The sequence below is a fragment of the Galleria mellonella genome, unplaced genomic scaffold (assembly GCF_026898425.1).
Source record: "Galleria mellonella isolate WM207_F2 unplaced genomic scaffold, CSIRO_AGI_GalMel_v1 utg35, whole genome shotgun sequence".
NCBI lineage: Eukaryota > Metazoa > Arthropoda > Insecta > Lepidoptera > Pyralidae > Galleria > Galleria mellonella.
Window position 1 is genome coordinate 6586185 of NW_026442082.1, and position 18816 is coordinate 6605000.

An 18816-nucleotide genomic window follows, 5' to 3' on the forward strand; every position below is an offset into this window, starting at 1 on the left:
CATAGTACAATATAACTATGAGCCCATACTAGGCATTCTTCCGCCGTGAAGGTTAAAGCAAGATTTAATGGTTGATAATAGAATGTTATGACCTACATGTAGTCCGCCCAAGAAATAATCGTGCTGAATTTCAATTGTATTCATCACGGTGGGCTAACTGACCTGGCCTTTTTATTTTCACCTGTCATCTATCATTGGTGCCCCGTTAGCTCAGGCAGGATTACCATTCCATTAAAAAAATTGTCCACTGCTGAATATAAGCCTGCCTCTCGGGCGGTTTTACCAGTAGTTGCCACGCTTTGCAAGGAAATTGGTAACCCCAGTTAGGCTTTGCAGACGTTTTAAGAGGGACGCTGATGCCCATCCTTTAGTCACCTCTTAAGGCACAGGGGAAAGGGTGTTCTATTCTATGTCGGGAGTAGACGACAAACGTACTTAGATGAACACTATTAATTCCTGACGAGCTCACCACGATGAATCAACTTCTATGATCACTCAAGCAGTTATTCCATTCTCACACATTTCAAAGAGAACATACCTAATATTCGTAAATACAGTGAGAATGGAATAATCATATGAAAATATCATCAGTGACGCATTTTCAAACATTTCTCTCAATATCAGTAAAATAGACGCGATCCACTAGTGCCTTTTTACCAATCTTGTATAGTTATAGGAATGAAATATTAATAGAGGTAACTCGGTTCCAGCCTATATTTCTAAGGTGAGATGATCAAATTATAAAAAGATGAAATAAAATATCTAAGAATGTTTAGAAATGTTTAATTTTATTGTTACCATTCTTATGTTTTTATATGTATATGTACAAACAAACTATAATAAGATTATCAGTTTTCATTCTGAAATGAGAAATCGTTCAAATCGTTACCAAGTTCAATAATGTCGACCGGCGCTACTCGATTCAATGTCTTATATATAGTACACTGATTATGCTTAACTATGTCTTAACTTAAAAATACATCTGTGTGAATTTAAGACTATAGTAATATTAAATTTGACATCCATAACACTATACCACAGTAAGGAATGGAAAAAAAATCGTATAGAAAAAAAATCTGTGAAACATCACATTCGATCTGCGGTAACCACATAGGATTGGATCGATCAGTGTGCAGATACCTCGATCGGTAAGTAACTATCACACATACTCACACGTCCACGCACGCTCTCAATCACGCGAGTCGATACAACGCTAACCTAGGCTCAGTTACCACACTATGCAGTTACAACTAAGAGATGCGCCCGGCGGCGCCCGCTCTCCGCCCAGCGCCCGACCGGCGCGAGTGTGGCATCAGTTCATCACAAACCAACTTCCAAGTTACACTAGCCATTCCAATACTTATAAATTTACCCATCGAGCATGTAGTCAGTCTTAAGCGGAATTGGTCTATCCGAGTGGAGGCAGAAGGCGGCGGCGGGCGCGGACAGCGGAGAGCGGGCGAGGCGGCGCTGGCGACCCCGACACTTCACTTCTTGGCGTTCTTCTTGGGAGACGGAGCTTTACCTTTGGCGTTGTTTGACATTTTCGCCTTCTTGCCCTTGGGTTCACCCTCCTCATCATCCTCATCCTGCAAACAGATAAATTCAGAAAAATTGTAATTTATATATATAAATATTCATTAATTTCCCTTCTTTTCCATATTTAATTATGTACCTATTAATAAGGTACAGCTTGAGACGGTACTCCCTTTATAAATATACAAATGTTTCTCCTTTTTATATATAAAAAAGAGTAACACCGCAAGCTGTAGCTATCAGAAGGTAAAGGGGATACAGAATGAGTATACAGAAAACCAACAGCCAATTTTCATTGAATGAGGAAATTAAAATATAATTTTGATGTTTTGAGGTGCCCAGTATCCCAGACAATGACAGGTTTCTTCTATGGTCATAAAACTTGAATTAATAATAACCCCCTAACTACCATCCCGACACTGTCATTCGCTTCTAGAACTAGGTACGATGATCCTTTTCCCTCTGTTGAGCGCTTTGATTATTATATTAGTTGAAGGTTTTCAGTACCTCATTCGTCTTGCGCTTGCCTGCTGATGCTTTCCTTTTATTCTCATCATCCTGCAAATGTAGTATCTATAGTACACTAGTTCATCAGTTTACAGATACAATTCTAATCTATTTTGAGTCATGAATTCAATATGTGTTGGTATCTTATTAAATGAAACAATTAATACACGTTTTTATAATCAGTCAATAATAATAAAGACAACAAATAATGAGGTAATTTTGAATGCTTCAAAATAAAAGTATAGTATTATATATTAGCATAGAGTCCTTATTAACAACAAATATGAAAGTTGTTTTTGTTTTAAATGTTATGAAATTCTTTGGCACATGATTCTCTCTGACTACAACGCCAAGGACTTGGTGTAATGATAGATAAATAAATTGAATTTCCTTATTTATATCATCTTAGCACCTTGAGACCTTAACCATTATAAAATTAGGTATACACTTGCTATTTGAGATGGAGCAGGGTATATAGGCTACTGTTTATTTTCATTCAATGATCCTACCATGCAGACGAAGTCATACAGAATTTTTGAGTTACTTTATTTTCCTTGAATATCAAAATTGATTTAGTGATACTACTCAACATTATAATAACAACACTTTACAACAGCTTGAAACTCACCTTAAACTGAGAGTCATCACCTTCTTCTTCATCTAGCATCTCCTCTTCCATTTCCTCCATTTCTTCAAATTCATCAACAAGTGCGCCCAGAAGATGCTGACCAATCAAGTGGACAGGCCCTGAACCCTGCGCGCAATCAATATTTGTGTCAATAGAGGATGTATTAAAGTAAGGTGTCCTATGTGGTAGATTAAATGTGGAATCAGACAAATGCCTCAAGTGCATCATAAGCAGGCAATGCAGTGTCAAAACGACACCACATACCCATCAAGTTACACATGGTAATGGTTTTATCATCATAATTAAAGAAGTCTTTGAAATTAATTTACTTTGACCATGGCCATTGACTCAGGCCATGTTGGTGTGACATGTGCATATATAAATAATTCCAGATGGGGGCTCTCTATTCATATTACTCTTTGCAAATATTTTAGGCTGTTGCATCACCTATTCTGAATTGATTTTAAAATTTTGCAATAGACAGAATTTACACCCTTTTGGTCCCATATTAATTTAAGGATGATTGAAGCTACCATTTTTCTATGTGGAGCAAAAACAGTATGTTGAAAAGCAAAATCAATATCTAAACATGTGATTCCTAGTTAAATATTTACAATAAAAGAAACGTTTATGAGACATAGTTTATCAGTGTGTTTTTAAATGGAATAAAACAAACTTATTAAGTCAGCATGTGAATGTCCTCATATCTGCTACCGAGCAGCGCTTGTATGACTATTGTATACCCAATGGGATATGGGAAATATTTATAAGGTATGGAAGTGTCACTCCATGGAAAGTTAAATGGCAAATAGTATGAGGGGCTGTATAGTGTATTCTGTTGTATAACAATAGTCATCACTTTATTTATCAGCTGGTCAATGACTCTATTGCCACTGGATGTTGCATAAAAAATAATAGCTTCTGTTTTTGACATGTTTTCTGGAAACAAATAGGAATGCTTGCCTGTATGAGTGTGAACGTGACTGGTGCATCTGGGAATTCGATGTCGAGGCGTGCATGCCTCGTCTCGCCTGCCTTCAACACCGCCACTGGTATCTTGACAGAGTCCTGGAGTGACATTGTCTCCACCTGTAATGAAAGAAGTTGCATCTTGTAGCAAATCATATCCAATCTCACCCTGAGTAGGTATGAGACAATTCAAGTCAATTTGTCTATGAAAATATTTATATAATGGTCTATATGAAGTAACTCCACAAAATACTATTAGCATAAACATTTTTCTTTGCTCCTTAAAGAATTATTTGCTAATGGAGGAACCCTCTCATTCAAGAGACAGCATCTTTCTTAAAACATCCTATCTGCAGTTGCCAACCTACCTGGCAACATGGCAACTACTGGCAAAACTCTCCTTATGGGGAAGGCCTATGTTCAGCAGTGGACAGTTAACGGCTGATATGTTGATATTGTCATGCTTACTTGTTACATCTAGTATAGATGGCTAAATATAAAAGAAAGATACTATTGTTATTTAATATAGACATTCACAAAAATAAGCCATTGTACTTAATACCTAGTCCACTTTTTTTGTGTCGCGATTTTCCTGTTAAATTGATTTACCACTTCATTTTTTTTTTTTAATGAAAATAGAATGACTTTTGTATAAACTGCCAGTACTGCTTTTGCAGAGTAAATAAACAGGTATTAGATACATAGTTATTTAATTAAATGATGACATGCATGCAATGATGACTGTAAAATTTAAAGGTATTATTTAGATAATAATTATAGAGTAATATAGAGTGCTGATTGTACAAGTGTAACTTTTATTTTTCCAGTGTCCACCTATTTAGATTTTGTGTTAGGTTTATTTGGCATAATGATCAGACTATGTTCTATCCTAGTCAATCTATTTAATGTCACTAACATTACTTTTAGTACATAGAATGGTAAAATGAGCACCAAACTTGTGAAAATTGGTATAGATGACCATACACTTCACCATCAGGTTCTCAGAATTCATAAAAAACTTTAGTTAAGAGAATTCCATTCAGTTTTTAAGTCTTATTTTATGTCACTTACATGGTGAATGGAATCTATAAAAATTAACATTATATGTGTGAGAAAATAATTACTACACTGCATTAGAGTCAGCACACCATAAAACAAGCATTACATTCATGTTGTCTAAAGGATTTTTTTAACAATAACTACTGCAAGTAAATCTAGGAGTAACAATTCTGTGATACTATATCTGAAGATTTGCAGGCATGTGTCCATATATTTGTATCTAAATTCAACTCTAATATAAGGTTTGTTGCTCTCGATTGTGTGGTAGTTGACACAAACTTTATTTTGTAATGATTACAGGTTTGATTCCCACACTATACAGACATTTGAATTGATTCTGTTTGTTTATATTGTTCTAGGTGTTTTCTATGTATAAACATTTATATATTTATGGGAAAGTGTTAATGTTACTCTTATCAGTTATTTAATACCCATACTATAAGATCTGCTTAGTTTGGAACTAGATTGTATAATACATATAAGGACATTTATTATTATTAATAGGAAATAATCTTTATGTAGAATTAAAATTGTATAAAATGTTGAATATCAAACTTCTGTTTCTATTTAAAAGCTTAACTAGTGACTAATCATTATTAAATTTGGTATAAACAAAGTAGTTGGGCAGAAAATGACATACTAACTTTTATGAATGATTACCTTTTATCCCAAAATATCAACATATTGAAATCACGAGAATGTTACAGACAAAACTAATGTGTTTATATGCATAGTATATCAAGTATTCACCTGAACAACATTTAATTCATCGGCCTTTGCATCTGGTCCTAGTAACGCCTGGCGGATGAGCAGTTTGTTGCTGCGCGGGTATTCCGCTTTTGCCTCCGGGTCCCATGTCTCAGACTGATGTGACGCGGAAAGAGTAGCACCTGGAAGGTAACAATAAATAATGAAGTCCAATGTGATATAGCCACTCTAAATATAGCCAGTTATTAAAATAATATAGTAATTTTCTTAGATGTAAATGACACAAAAGAGACCGTTAATAGTGTACACTCGTGTGTTAATTTGTCACTCATAACCTCAAAATATTACAGAAAATGATCACAAAAATACCATATCAAAATGTAGTTTCGAGTGTCAAATAACACATTCTCAGAATAGGTTTAAAGACAAGGCGTACGTATACAGCATGGGTGGTAAATTTTAAAAATTACTAGCGACGCTTAGACGCCATACTATAAGTTATCGCGCGTTGCCGCCAATTCTTAGACACATTGGCAAAAATCTCAAGTCAACATAAAATCAATATAAACTACATGTACAATGTAAAATTAAATGCGAAGTTAAAAACGCCATTACGATAGCATAACGTAGAAGATTAATGGAAAATGGCGGCAAGTACGTCGCCAAGATGAAATAACAAATAATTTATGTGATAAATACATAATTTGGAGTATAATATTACTTCTAGATATATTACAACAATTGATTTAAGAAACAGCCAACTGAAATCCATATTTATATTGCAAAGGAAAATGGCGAGCCGGGTGTCAAGCTGACGCTTCTATTGAAATATATTTTTAAATATAAAGTATATGAAGTTTCATATAAATACTACAAAAACCTTAAGCAATTTAATATTAGGATTAATACTAACCATAGAAATATTCGTCCGTCATGATGATTTCACTAATTTATTGAGATTTTGCGACACGTTCACGTGCGATGCCGGCACACACAAATCTGGAGAATAGTATTGCCAAATATAAAATTACAACTTGCCAGTTTTCATAGACTTGAAATCTATTCCAAATTTTTGTTGGACATACCTTAACACCATCGACATGATTGAAAATGATAGATTAGGAACATTAATATTGATATTCTATTTCACTAGGTAAATGTTTTTTTATTTTTTTTTATTTAGTATCAGTGACATTAAAAAGTCTAGAACAAAGACTTAATTTTAATTTATTTGTAAAAAAATCAGTAACAAAACAAAAACCTTGAAAAAAAATGTACTAGTCTGTCATATATTATATGAAGGTTGATTCTACGGAGTCATTCCATAATTTTAGAGTTAATTTTAAAACTTATCTTTAAAATTGTAATATATTAACATAAACATAAACAGCACTATGAATATTTTAGAATACATTATGATGCCCATGGAAGTTCTTATTCCTTTTATTATGCCTTTTCGAAGGACTACGGATTTTATTTTCGTTTGCGTAAAGCGACTATTTTTCCTCCATTTGGTTTCTCGTTCATCTTTATTTTTGGGTAGATGATAAATAGACAGGTAATCTTTATTGTTTCCTTTAAAAGATTACAATTACAAGAAATAATTACAACAATGAATTAAAAAACAATGGACAGCCATATCGCTAAAAGCAGTCTCTTCAAATTAAAACGGCCACACAGCAGTCTATTGTGGAATGCTCTCGCTCGACTGTGAACAGATAGTAGATGGAGACATATTGCAAGGACTTGAATCGCGAAGGAGGGCCTCATCGACGATCCCCTAACTTTGTAAAAACCACGATCACTCTGTTAAGAGTGTACGACTGAAGATAGAGAGTCTCTTTCAAGCAATCTTTGGATGGAGAAGAGTAATTATAAATACTTAGATCGGAGGTACGAAACTGTTCTTTTTTTTAAATATATACAGAGATATAATACGTACAATAATATGAACATATAAATGTACATTTTATCTTAGTGATATATACTTAAATAAATCTATATATACATATAAATCTATAAATACGTGTACATACAAATTATACAGATATGCATACCGCAAAACACATATAACTAAAGAATTCAAATCAAACACACAAGATCCTCTAGAAAAACGAGCAAATATATTTCCCTAAACTTATGGAGAAAACTACTATATTGATAACATTGATTGCTTAAGAAAATTATACACTTAAAATTGTAGTTTCTAAATCTGTTGCATATCTTAGTTAAAAAAAATAGATGAATTGTTTTTATCCAGAAAAAGCATCTCTTCTACCATTGGTTATTTAAAAGAAGTATTGAAGTTGTGATTGGATTAAATTACCACAAGACAATTTATTTACCTATAGTCCAATCACAGTAACGAGACATCCGACTTTTCTGACAGAGAGAAAGATTATAAATTATTGCTAAAGAAAATGACAGGAAAATTGACACAAAATTTGTCAAATCAAAACACCGTATAAATATATTTGCTTCCAATTTTATTGTTTCTTTTGTGTTTTCTCCCGCGTTCCCCAGGTTTGTTACATCCATAAAGCTATTATATTATTCTTTCAACGAGTTGCTATATTTACAATGCAATAAGTGTTAGTAAATCGTATCGCATGAGCTCTTGACCTTATGCCACTGATGCCTTGATGTTTTATGTTGTGTAACGACGCCAAAACTAAATGATGACCGATGCCAAATTTCTTATTATCATATACAACCGTCAACTTTATGATCTATAAAAAAAATCAGCGTTCCCCTAGTATATTTAATGCGGATTCAGACGTTCTGTCGCCTGATTAGTGATCGTGAAAAATCTCTTACGTTGCTCCTGTTTCGATTGTTTAGATTTCCAGTAAGTGATCTTATTTCGGAAACAACCAACTTTTTTTGCGTCATGACAATAATCGTTTTGTTTTAGTTTACAAAAGCGCACGTCCACAACTACGGCCCCCGATAACTCGTGCTCTATGAACAGCGCACAGCACACCTGTGCAAACAGCTTCACGATTCAGAATCTCAAACAATGAGAACCTCATAGTGAATGGTAGCATTGAGTGTAGAGTAGCGAGTGAAGCTTGCCACCTCTATGTTATAATTGATGGTACAATGAGCGAGGAGGCGACCAAGGATGCGAGCAAGAAGGACGCGTCCAACTGCCAGGAGGCCGCCGTACCTGGCGCCGCCGCCGACGGTGGGGCACATGATGCCTCCACTAATGTTTCACAAACACAAATCACACAGGTACTAGTGCATTTCATAAATTTATATTTTTTCTTTATTATTAACTTTAAAAAGAGCCTGGTCTGGCTAGTGTTATACTATAAGTAAGATGTATCAAAAGTCCATTTTACCGCTGTGTTACTATGATAATTTGGTATCATTTAAAAAGATTAACAAGTCAATAAACATATAAATAAATATGGCAGAAAGTGTGTGCATACCTCAATGGTTTGAGATTATAGAAATTATTACCTTTTTATAAAAAAAATTAAAATCATGTATATATAGAGATCACATGTATGTATAGAGATCTGTGGATATATTTCTTTTTTTATTAATTTATAACTTAAATTTTTGTGGTTTTTTTTGTTAATATAAACATATTTTACTTTATGGTGTCAAAGGTTGACTGTAGGAAATTGATTAAATTTTATTGGTTTTTTAAATTTTGTTAACAGTTTTTGTGATATTAAACTATTTTTAATAAACTGAATGCACGGAAATAAATAGAGATATAAGTAAGAGTAATGTTCTGTGCTCCCGGTCCCAACAAGCTGGCAAATTGGGCTATTGCTGAGTAATAACATTGAAATATGACATTGTAGTCAGTAAGTTAATATTGATGCAGTAACAAGGAAGAGTTGGGTTTCATTAAATCAAAAGTTGCTTATCAAGACTTGTGGCTGATGACAGAATGTCAACATTCAAGATGCACTATGAAAGATATTTCATTACTACATATATTTGCATACTATGTAGAGTTAATTACTACTAGTGACATAAATGGTATAGATATCAATGAGAACTCTTTAAATGATCATATATTGTAGCAACTTTGTATGACATGGGATAAAATAACCTATACCATTCTCAATGCCAAATCCCACATGTTTGCCAAATATAATAATAATAATAGTTTATTTGCTCAAATATGGGTTTTATAGGTGGTACACACTAGATAATTATGCCTCCATATTTTACCATACATGCCATGCAAATTTATATTTGATATAAATACTAGTATAATTTTATTATTAATACAATCATAACATCAGAATATCTTAATTAAAATATATTTTAGAAAAAAAAAAAAAATTATTACATCACAATTTGTCTTGTTTCTTCGTCTTATGATATTACAAGACAGTCATTTATTCTTTAATTTTTGAAACCATCTGTCATATATACGTTTAAAATGAAGAAGCATCTTAAATCTTTTTAAATAGATCCAAATGATTAATGTTTTTTTTTATATATATATTATATAATGGGGCAATTTATCATGTACTTTCAAACCCATACAGTAGGTATATGCTATTATTGTACACTGTTATGTTACACTTTGTGACTTAAATAATATTACAATGTCTTTTGCTTTTTAGAGCTTCATAATCAGTAATATTAGATTTAATTAAAATTGCAGCTTCATAGATATAAAGTGGACGGAATGTCAGGATTTTTAATTTCTTAAAATATGGCTTGCATGGCTCTGTTTCATGTATTCCACATACACAGGCAAAAACACATTCTTTTTGCTTTTAAAAGCTTTTTCTTTCCCTGAGGAATTTCCGCAATAGAGAATTGAGTAATGAGCTTACAAAAGTATGGTAAGCACTTACAAGATCAGATCAGTGACTCTTTGTAACAAGTAAAGTGCTTAGAGATACTGATTTACTTTTGTACAAACGTGAACAATCTCTTATTCCAAGTCATCAGAGTCAATATGGACACCTAAAAATTTATAATAAGTTTTCTTAATTTTTTCTCCCATGTAATTAATATTTATATTATTCAAAATTTTGTTTTTAAATGTCATAAAGTTTGATTTATATATATACATCTTTAGGTTATTATTTATTTATCTATTTTAATGAGGCACACATAACAAATTATAACCATGTTAGGTTTATGTATATATAATTATGGTTTTTATACTAGGCTACAATTCAGCAACATGTGTACACAGCATGATCAACATTTAGTCATAACATTTGCATTTCAACAGGTATTAGCTTTTAGCTAGGAGATTGTTTCATTTAATGAATCATTGAATTATGATGATGATGATTACTTAGCCATTAAAGTGTCAAGATACATGTTTGTAACATTAGTAATGATAAAAATCTGAATATTATTCAAGTATAGTGGTGGTGACCATTCCACGTCATATAAAACAATTTAATTAGTTTGCCTTTTAGTAAAGTTTCATAATCTTACTGATAGTTATATATTTATTTAAACTTCAATGCACAATTATATAATATATGTGTACATATGACGGACTTAACACCTAATGACATTCTCTGTCAGTCAACCATGAGGCAAGCAGAAAAGTTTGTAGGTGGTGCACAGCTGAAATATGTATAAATAACTACGTATTACATACATACATCCATATATATATATATATATAACCATAATTTTAATGATAATAAATTAGAACAGCAGATAAAAGAAAATAAGGAAAAAAAATACCTAATATAAATAAAAACAATAATAACAAAATAAATACTATAATAAAATTGTAACCAGACAATGTCTGTACATGGGAGGTATTTTAAAAAAATAAGAGCCCCCTTATAAATTTAATAGAGGCCAGAACAAAATTTTTTAGGAATTTTATATGTCTGTCTATATGTTTGGCTTGACATCATGCAAAAACTGCACCAATTTGGATGCTGTTTTCACAGTTTTGTTCCTGAAGGTCTATCTTAAAATCTAGTGTGTTTTATATACATACATATATATATCTTTATTGCACTTGTCAATTACATTGTTAATGCATTTATAAATGTTGTGAGCAATGGTGGACTTATCTCTGACAGAGATCTCTTCCAGTCAACCCAGTACAGTGAGAAAGCATGTCGTTAGCGGGCAGCTAAAGTACTACAACTATTCTTATATACGAGTATATATATATTCATTCAGAATTAATATTTTATTCAGAATTATTTACCATCTTCAATTCAATTCATATTCAATTAGTATTTCTACTTCTGACCTCCATGCATATAAAATAGCAGACAAAAACCTAGCATTATAATTGTTTGGTAAAGTTTAGTTGTTAGTAATGATGACTAGAATGATAATTATAATGTTGTATTGGATATACCAATATTGGATTTACCAGAGGGAGACTTTGTACAAAAGTCGTTTGCTTGGCCACCTTTGTCCCAATCATGTTTCTACCGTGAAGCAGTTGTGTTTGCATGGCTGTGTTTCGGTTTGAAAGTATAAGTATAAGATATAACAGTGAATTTACAGGGTACAGAGGAATAACAGCTGAGTCCTCAGGAAAGGCAATGCATGGGGACTATCACGGGTGAAACAGTATACTCTGTTATGTCCATGGTGCTGCTCATGTCTATAGGCGACGTTTATCACTTTCCATCAGGTTGGCTGTCAGTTTGTTTGTCATTCTAAGTTGCATAAAAAAAATATATATAATAATTGACGATCAGAAATCATAAAATTAGATCTGAAAAGAGATTATTGTGTATTAATTTTAGTAGATTATTTCATTATGGACTGTATATTATTATTATTTTCAGCTGACAGAGAGCTCGGTGCCCCCGACGGCGCTGGAGACCACTAAATGGATGTGTGAAGTATGCACATACGAGAACTATCCGCTCTCACGAAAGGTATTTGCACTCTTAACGTGCCCATTGTTCATGTTTTTATGATAAATTCTACTAGTCACTTATAAGTCCGTTTTAATCACATGTAGAGTTCAAATCATTGTTTTAATCGCTTTGCCTCTGTAGGTATGTTATATTGTTAATTATTTGTTATCGGTTTCAATGTAAAAAAAAAAATATTTAAATGATAATATCGACATAAAGTCATTATGAATTTATTGTTTGCATTTTCATAATTATTTAAAGAACTATAAACTAATATCTTTGCTAATGTCATTTATAATGATAACTGATGTCAAGACTAGAGGAATTACACTGCCTTAGCCGTGCATTATATAGATAGAGCTTCAAGTGTCCAGTGAGAGATGATGGGTGAAGACGAAAACAGATTAATTAGCCCATTGTGACAAGTTTCACAAGAATTAACTGTGATGGTTTATAGGGGGAATCACATGGTGGTATACCTGATAGGATATATTGCTAGCAATGGAGCTATTAGATCCTATTACTAACAAACCCTTTTCTTCCGACCTATAGAGTTTTTTTTAATGGATGATAATGAAATAGTAGCCCCGCCGGCTATCGGTATACACTGACGGAGCATCAGTGAGGGATGATAGGTTAAAATGAAAAGGCAGTTCTTTGTTTTTTTTTTAATGGATGATAATGGAATGGTAACCCCCCCTCGCTATCGGTTTACGCTGGCGGGGCGCCAGTGAGGGATGATAAGTGAAAATGAAAGAGCAGGTCAGTTAGCCCATCGTGATAAATAGGTACACTTGGAATTCACCACGATATTTTCCAGAGGGGACCACGTGGAGGTCGACCTGTCAGGGTATATTGCTAACAATGGGACTGGTAGTCCGCATTACTAACAATCCCTCCCCCCGCCCCTCTGAAAAGGCAAATCAGTTAGCACATTGTGACGAATACAACGATAAATTAGTCATGGTGGTTACCAAGGGGAGCCGCGTGGAGGTTGATCTGATAGGGTATTTTTTTTAATGGGTGATAATGGAATGGTAATCCCATCCGCGCTATCGGTATACACCGGTGGGGCACCAGTGAAGGATGATAGGTGAGGGTGAAGCACGTCAGTTCGTTCATTGTGACGAATTCAACAAGAATTGTTCACGATGGTTCCCAGGGGGAACTACGTGGAGGTCGACCTAATAGGGCATATTGCTAGCAATGGGGCTGTCAAACTTCATTGCTAACAATTTCTTTCCCCCCGATCTGATAGGGTATATTTATAGCAATGGGGAATCATTACTAACAATCCCTTTCTTCCTCGACCGGGAGGGTTGTTGCTGGATGTAAGTGGTGCGGGATGGCATTTCATTTGGTGAAAAAAGAAGGCTGTGTATGTTCAACAGTGCAGTGCTATGGCTAAGCACAGTTAGTTATCATGTCGGTATCCTAGTGATAATAATTCACATGTGTATGTTGAGTGCAGTGTACGATGTGCCGCACCTCTAAACCACTGCTGGGTGAAGATATATTCAAGTTACAAGACGGCGCTAGTGCCTTGCCGACACAAGACGTCTGTGGTGAGTTTTATGTGGTCACCTACTGTACCATGTTTGTGACGACAGTTTATATTTACCACGATTCTTTATTTAATTATTAATTTATTTATTTAACGTGTGCAATATTTTTTTATGAATCGGTTTAAATATTTATAACTGTTTTTAATACAATAGCTATTTAATAGTATTCATAATAAAGTACGGCAACGTCGCAAATGTCTGTCAATTTTCAAACAGTGGAAAATCTTCAATGTTAATCCTATTATAATTATAATATCGAAACTTTGTAATAATAGGTGGATGGATTTTTGTTACTCTTTCACACAAAAACTACGGAACAGATTTGAATGAAATACATTATATCCTAGCTTAGCACATAGCATACTTCATGTACTTACTGATTCACGTGAACAAAGTTATTATGTTATTTATGGAATATGTTGCGTATAAATTTATCATTTATAACTTTTGCAACTACTTCATATTTCGCTTCAAAATTTTTTAAATACATTTCTGCCATTAAAATCAAAATTTTTTACCGTAAAAAAAAATAGATTTTATCATTATCTAAATTTTTTATTATATATATTAAATTAAGATATATTAAATTTATCATATATTATAACAGCTTGTAGTTCGCTAGCGGAGAACTTTGTAAATAATCACTCGGAAACATTGAAAAATGTTCAATTGTTTTTGAAAATTGACAGATAAATGCGACGTTGCCACACTTCGGTACGGTAAAGTTATGAACGCTGCTAACATAATATTTATAGCTTAAAATAGTTCGTGTACTCCGTATAGTGATATTGTTGACAATAATATTGAATATTATGTGTTGTATTTTTTTATATATATACCACTGAGGTGGCAATCAAGCATACGGCCCACCTGATGGTAAGTGGTTACCGTGGCCTATGAACACCTATAATACCAGGGTTATTACTCACCCGTTGCCGACCCTGAAGAAACCTCTTAACCCCTCTTTCGAAGAACCCCATGCTGTAGTCTCTTAGGAAAATTGACAGGGAGCTCATTCCATTACCTGAGTGTTCGTGGAAGAAAACATCTCTGAAGTCGCGTTGTACGCGACCATCTAGGCTGTAGGGTATGAGGGTGAACTCCCTGTCGATGGCGAGCTGTACGATGGTAGAAAGTGGTAGTCAATATGATGGCTATATTGAACAATTCCTCTGAGTACAAACCGTTGTAAAAAGTACAAAGCTGTATTAAATTAACGAATGAGTAACGTAACAGACGTGTTGGCGACAGGTGCAGATACGGTGGCGGAGCGACTGAAACCGCTGAGGATATCGTCGCCGCAGGGGCAGGCGAGTGGTGGCGCCGCCTCCGTCAACAAGTGGCCTTGTCCGGTGAGTCCGCAGCCATCGCCCGCCTCACCACTGCAACTATATCTATGTATACTTGGGACATAGTGTTCAACCATGTATTAAATCATCATTTCATCATGTCAGTCCTTAACGGTCCACTGCTGAACTTAAGTCAAGGGGGCTTGGGGGGGTTTTGCCAGGAGTTACCACGCTTGGAGGCGGTTTTTTTTTTTTAATACATGATAATGAAATGGTAACCCCTGGCTGGGCACCAATGAGGAATAATAAATGAGAATGAAAAGGCAGGTCAGTTAGCCCACCGTCATGAATACATCTGAAATTCAGCACGATGGTTTCCAGGGGGGCCATGTGGAGGTCGACTTGACAGGGTATATTGCTGGGAATAGGACTAATAGTCCGTATTACTAACAATCCCTACCCCCTTAGGCAGGCAGATTGGCAACCACAGTTAGGCTTTGGAGATGTTTTAAAAGGGACGCTGCTGCCCATCCCTCGCCTTCTCTTAGTCGCCTCTTACGACACCCACGGGAAAGTAAGAGGAGGTCCATTCTAAACTTGGACCATTATTGAGTATTGAATATATCAATTGAACTTTGGTCGGTATTCGACAATCTACACCATGTATTGAACATATATCCATGTTTGAACATCAATGTCTAACAATGCGTGTTGTCAGCGATACTCAGTCGCAGGAGGAATCTTCAATATGCTCAGCGAGCTATGGAAAAGGTTGTGCTCGGAATTTTGTTGCATGGTGGCAATTGAAAGCAAAATGATGATGATTAATTTTTAGTTCTCCATTAGTTTTACTGGGATTTTCCAGTAGAACTAATGAAGAACTGTTTAAATGTTTACTGCCGAAACTATGCTTTTGAGCTGAAAAGGGTTTCGATTCACCTGCAAAACATTGGAACTCATCGCTCCATTTACTTCCTCGACTTCGGTGCCTTTGCGAATGTCTTCATTTGGGATTGCTCACTAAACTGCTAATAATGCTTTACTGAACATTAACTTGCAGACGTGTACGTACGAGAACTGGCCGAAGTCGCTCAAGTGCGCGATGTGCGGCACGAGCAACCCCGCGCCGCCCGCGCGCCCGCCGCCCCCGCGCCCCCCGCGCCCCCCGCACCCGCCTCGCCCCCCACGCCGCCCTCGCCCACGCCCTCGCGGACTAACTTCGGTATATACGCACGTTGTTTTCCCGCTCTCGGTATGTGATTTGGCTCCACTTTCCAGCTTGTTCACTGCCTTATTTTGTTTCAGGTATAAACGATAACTGCAACAGTCAGAACACGGTGCACGAAGTGGACTCAAACACGAGGCACTCGAAGCGAAGAACGAACAACGCCGACTGGATATGGTTGCAGGCCTGTTTGGGTAAATACTAGATTATTATAGCGTATTAGCTGTTAGCGTATGTCAATACAGTGGTACCTCGACATATGAGTTAAATTCGTTCCGTAACCTTGCTCGTATGTCAAATTGCTCACATCTCAAAGCAATTTTCCCCATTGAAATTAATTGAAATGCTATTAATTCGTACTCCATAAAGCCACATCAGTTGTTTTTGTTAAGTGTTATTCTGAGGTCGGAGAAACTGTTAGACACCAACTTCCACCCCGCACGTTGGGATCGTGTGCAGCGCTGGAGTGTGCGATTCTTCGTATCTCCAATCTTGCTCTCATCTCAAAGCAATATATCGTTTGCTCGGCGGCTCGTATCTCAAAACACTCGTATATTAGGGCACTCGTATATCGAGGTACCACTCTATATGGTTAATTTAATGTTTATATTATATGGTGTGATACTACTTATGTATACTAATTATGTGGTGTGAATATAATGGCATGTCTCTGAATTTTAGGAAATGTCTTCATATAAAATTCACTAGAAAACACAATAAAATTGCCTTTGATTATCACATCTATGGTGAAACTTTAAGTGAAGTGAGCACTATAAGAGATCTGGGTATACTTCTAGACAGTAAATTAACATATTTACCTCAAATAGAGTTTGTAATAGCAAAGGCATCAAGAGCTTTAGGTTTTGTAATTCGCAATGCCAAGGAATTTGTAAATCCAAAAACTAAAATAAAATTATATTATTCATTAGTTCGAAGCGTCTTGGAATATGGTTCGATAGTTTGGCGACCACATTATTCAACCCATATTTTAAGATTAGAGCGTATACAAAAAAGGTTTCTCTGGCATTTGGCTTTTTCAGCTCGACAATCTAAGACCTTGGTGGCCTACGGGGACAGACTTATCTATTTCAATATGGTATCACTTGATAAGCGTAGAACATTAATAGATTTAATGTTCTTATATAAGTTGTTTAGGAACAGAATTGACTGTTCTCAGCTTCTTGCCAAATTTAATTTTCGATTGCCCGTACACTATCCCCGTAGTTACATCAGTCTAATGTCCGTGCCGTTCCGTAGAACTGTTCTTGGTGCCAACTCCACTGTACCACGTCTTTGCAAGCTGTTGAATGATTGCAAGCAACACTTGGATATTCACTTCGATACAGAAACTATAGGAAAGCATTACAGTTAATTTAAATAGCTAAAAAACTTATGTGAAGCAATCATCTACTGAATCTAAAAAACTATACCAATGTCAAATACTTCAAGAGATTGTTATACTATATTATTGTTTTTGTTAATTAGCATGCTGTGTTTCCTTTAAAATGATTGTACACTAAGTATAAATAGACGGTAATTTAAATATTAAATCTTATCAGTGTAACAATTACTAGGAGACCAAATAAAGATAAAATAAAATAAAATAAAATATATTAGGTTAGATTATTACTTACCCGTGTATTTAATGTGTGTGTAAATTTCATTCAAATTGAAAAGGATTAAAAAGCTTCTTCAAAAACTGGTTAATCTTATAATCTATACAGTGAGTTTAGATGTATGTCCATATTCTCCCTATTGTCAATTATGGTGATAGGTAAAAATACTCATGTAAAAAGTTATCAAGTTAATGTTTTAGTGTGGTAGAGCCACGCTGTAATACTATATGGTATTGCAGTATTAATGGTTCGTATACAACTGACTAATCAGGAAAATCTGTTCATGACTTTGTTTTGGCTTATGGTCTGATTGGTCTTGTTTCCTCGCCTACGCGAATACCTAATGTGTTGGATTATTCACCTTCACTGCTGGACCTTCTGTTGACCACCTACTCAGACAACTGTGTGATTTCCGTCGAAGCCCCGCTTGGATCGTCGGGCCATTGTTTAGTGTGAAGCGAGAAGCCTCTCATGAGTCCGACTCTACATCGTTCTACGGATAGACGTCGCATTTGGCACTACAGGTTGGCAGATTGGGATGAGATGCGGATTTTTTCGCATCTTACCCATGGAGGCAGATTTGCTTCACACTGGATGATCCCGACGCCATCGCCGATTCCATCGCCTGTGTGTTGGTTCAGAGAATGGAATTATTTATTCCTAACTCTGCAGTGCCCGTCAGTGGGCAAATCCCAGCCCTGGTAGTGAGCCTCTTGTAGAACGGCATCTCGTATGAAACAGGAGTGCTTCCTAGCCTAGGTTTAAGGTGTGGTGTCGCGAGTTCCTAACACCAGTGCCTTTAAAAAGAAGTACAACTTTGCCTCTAGGTCTTTCAAAAGAATTATAGCCACAGCGAAGTCAGAACACATTAG

The 18816-nt window shown here is 35.2% G+C and overlaps 2 protein-coding genes across 3 annotated transcripts in view; one reads left to right on the top strand and one right to left on the bottom strand.

Annotated features, from left to right (window-relative positions):
- Positions 1 to 767: 767 nt before the first annotated feature.
- Positions 768 to 6479, bottom strand: LOC113514362 (nucleoplasmin-like protein). 2 transcript variants are annotated; one of them, XM_026898434.3, is made up of 6 exons: positions 6321 to 6479; positions 5450 to 5589; positions 3635 to 3760; positions 2672 to 2797; positions 2044 to 2094; positions 768 to 1589 (listed from the first exon to the last, which is right to left on the bottom strand). In XM_026898434.3, the coding sequence occupies exons 1-6, from the start codon at positions 6340 to 6342 to the stop codon at positions 1488 to 1490; spliced, it is 567 nt and encodes a 188-aa protein (XP_026754235.1). In that variant the 5' UTR covers positions 6343 to 6479; the 3' UTR covers positions 768 to 1487. The 2 variants fall into 2 exon arrangements, with proteins under 2 accessions (XP_026754235.1, XP_026754236.1); XM_026898435.3 differs by lacking the exon at positions 2044 to 2094.
- Positions 6480 to 7772: 1293 nt separating this feature from the next.
- LOC113514490 (ubiquitin thioesterase trabid-like) overlaps positions 7773 to 18816 on the top strand; it is a 25281-nt gene continuing 14237 nt past the window's right edge. The window contains exons 1-7 of the mRNA XM_052896839.1: positions 7773 to 7930; positions 8322 to 8644; positions 12175 to 12267; positions 13721 to 13814; positions 15066 to 15166; positions 16164 to 16269; positions 16406 to 16522. Coding sequence (XP_052752799.1) covers positions 8510 to 8644; positions 12175 to 12267; positions 13721 to 13814; positions 15066 to 15166; positions 16164 to 16269; positions 16406 to 16522 — 646 coding nt within the window. The 5' untranslated portion in view covers positions 7773 to 7930; positions 8322 to 8509. The remainder of the gene's footprint in view (positions 7931 to 8321; positions 8645 to 12174; positions 12268 to 13720; positions 13815 to 15065; positions 15167 to 16163; positions 16270 to 16405; positions 16523 to 18816) is intronic.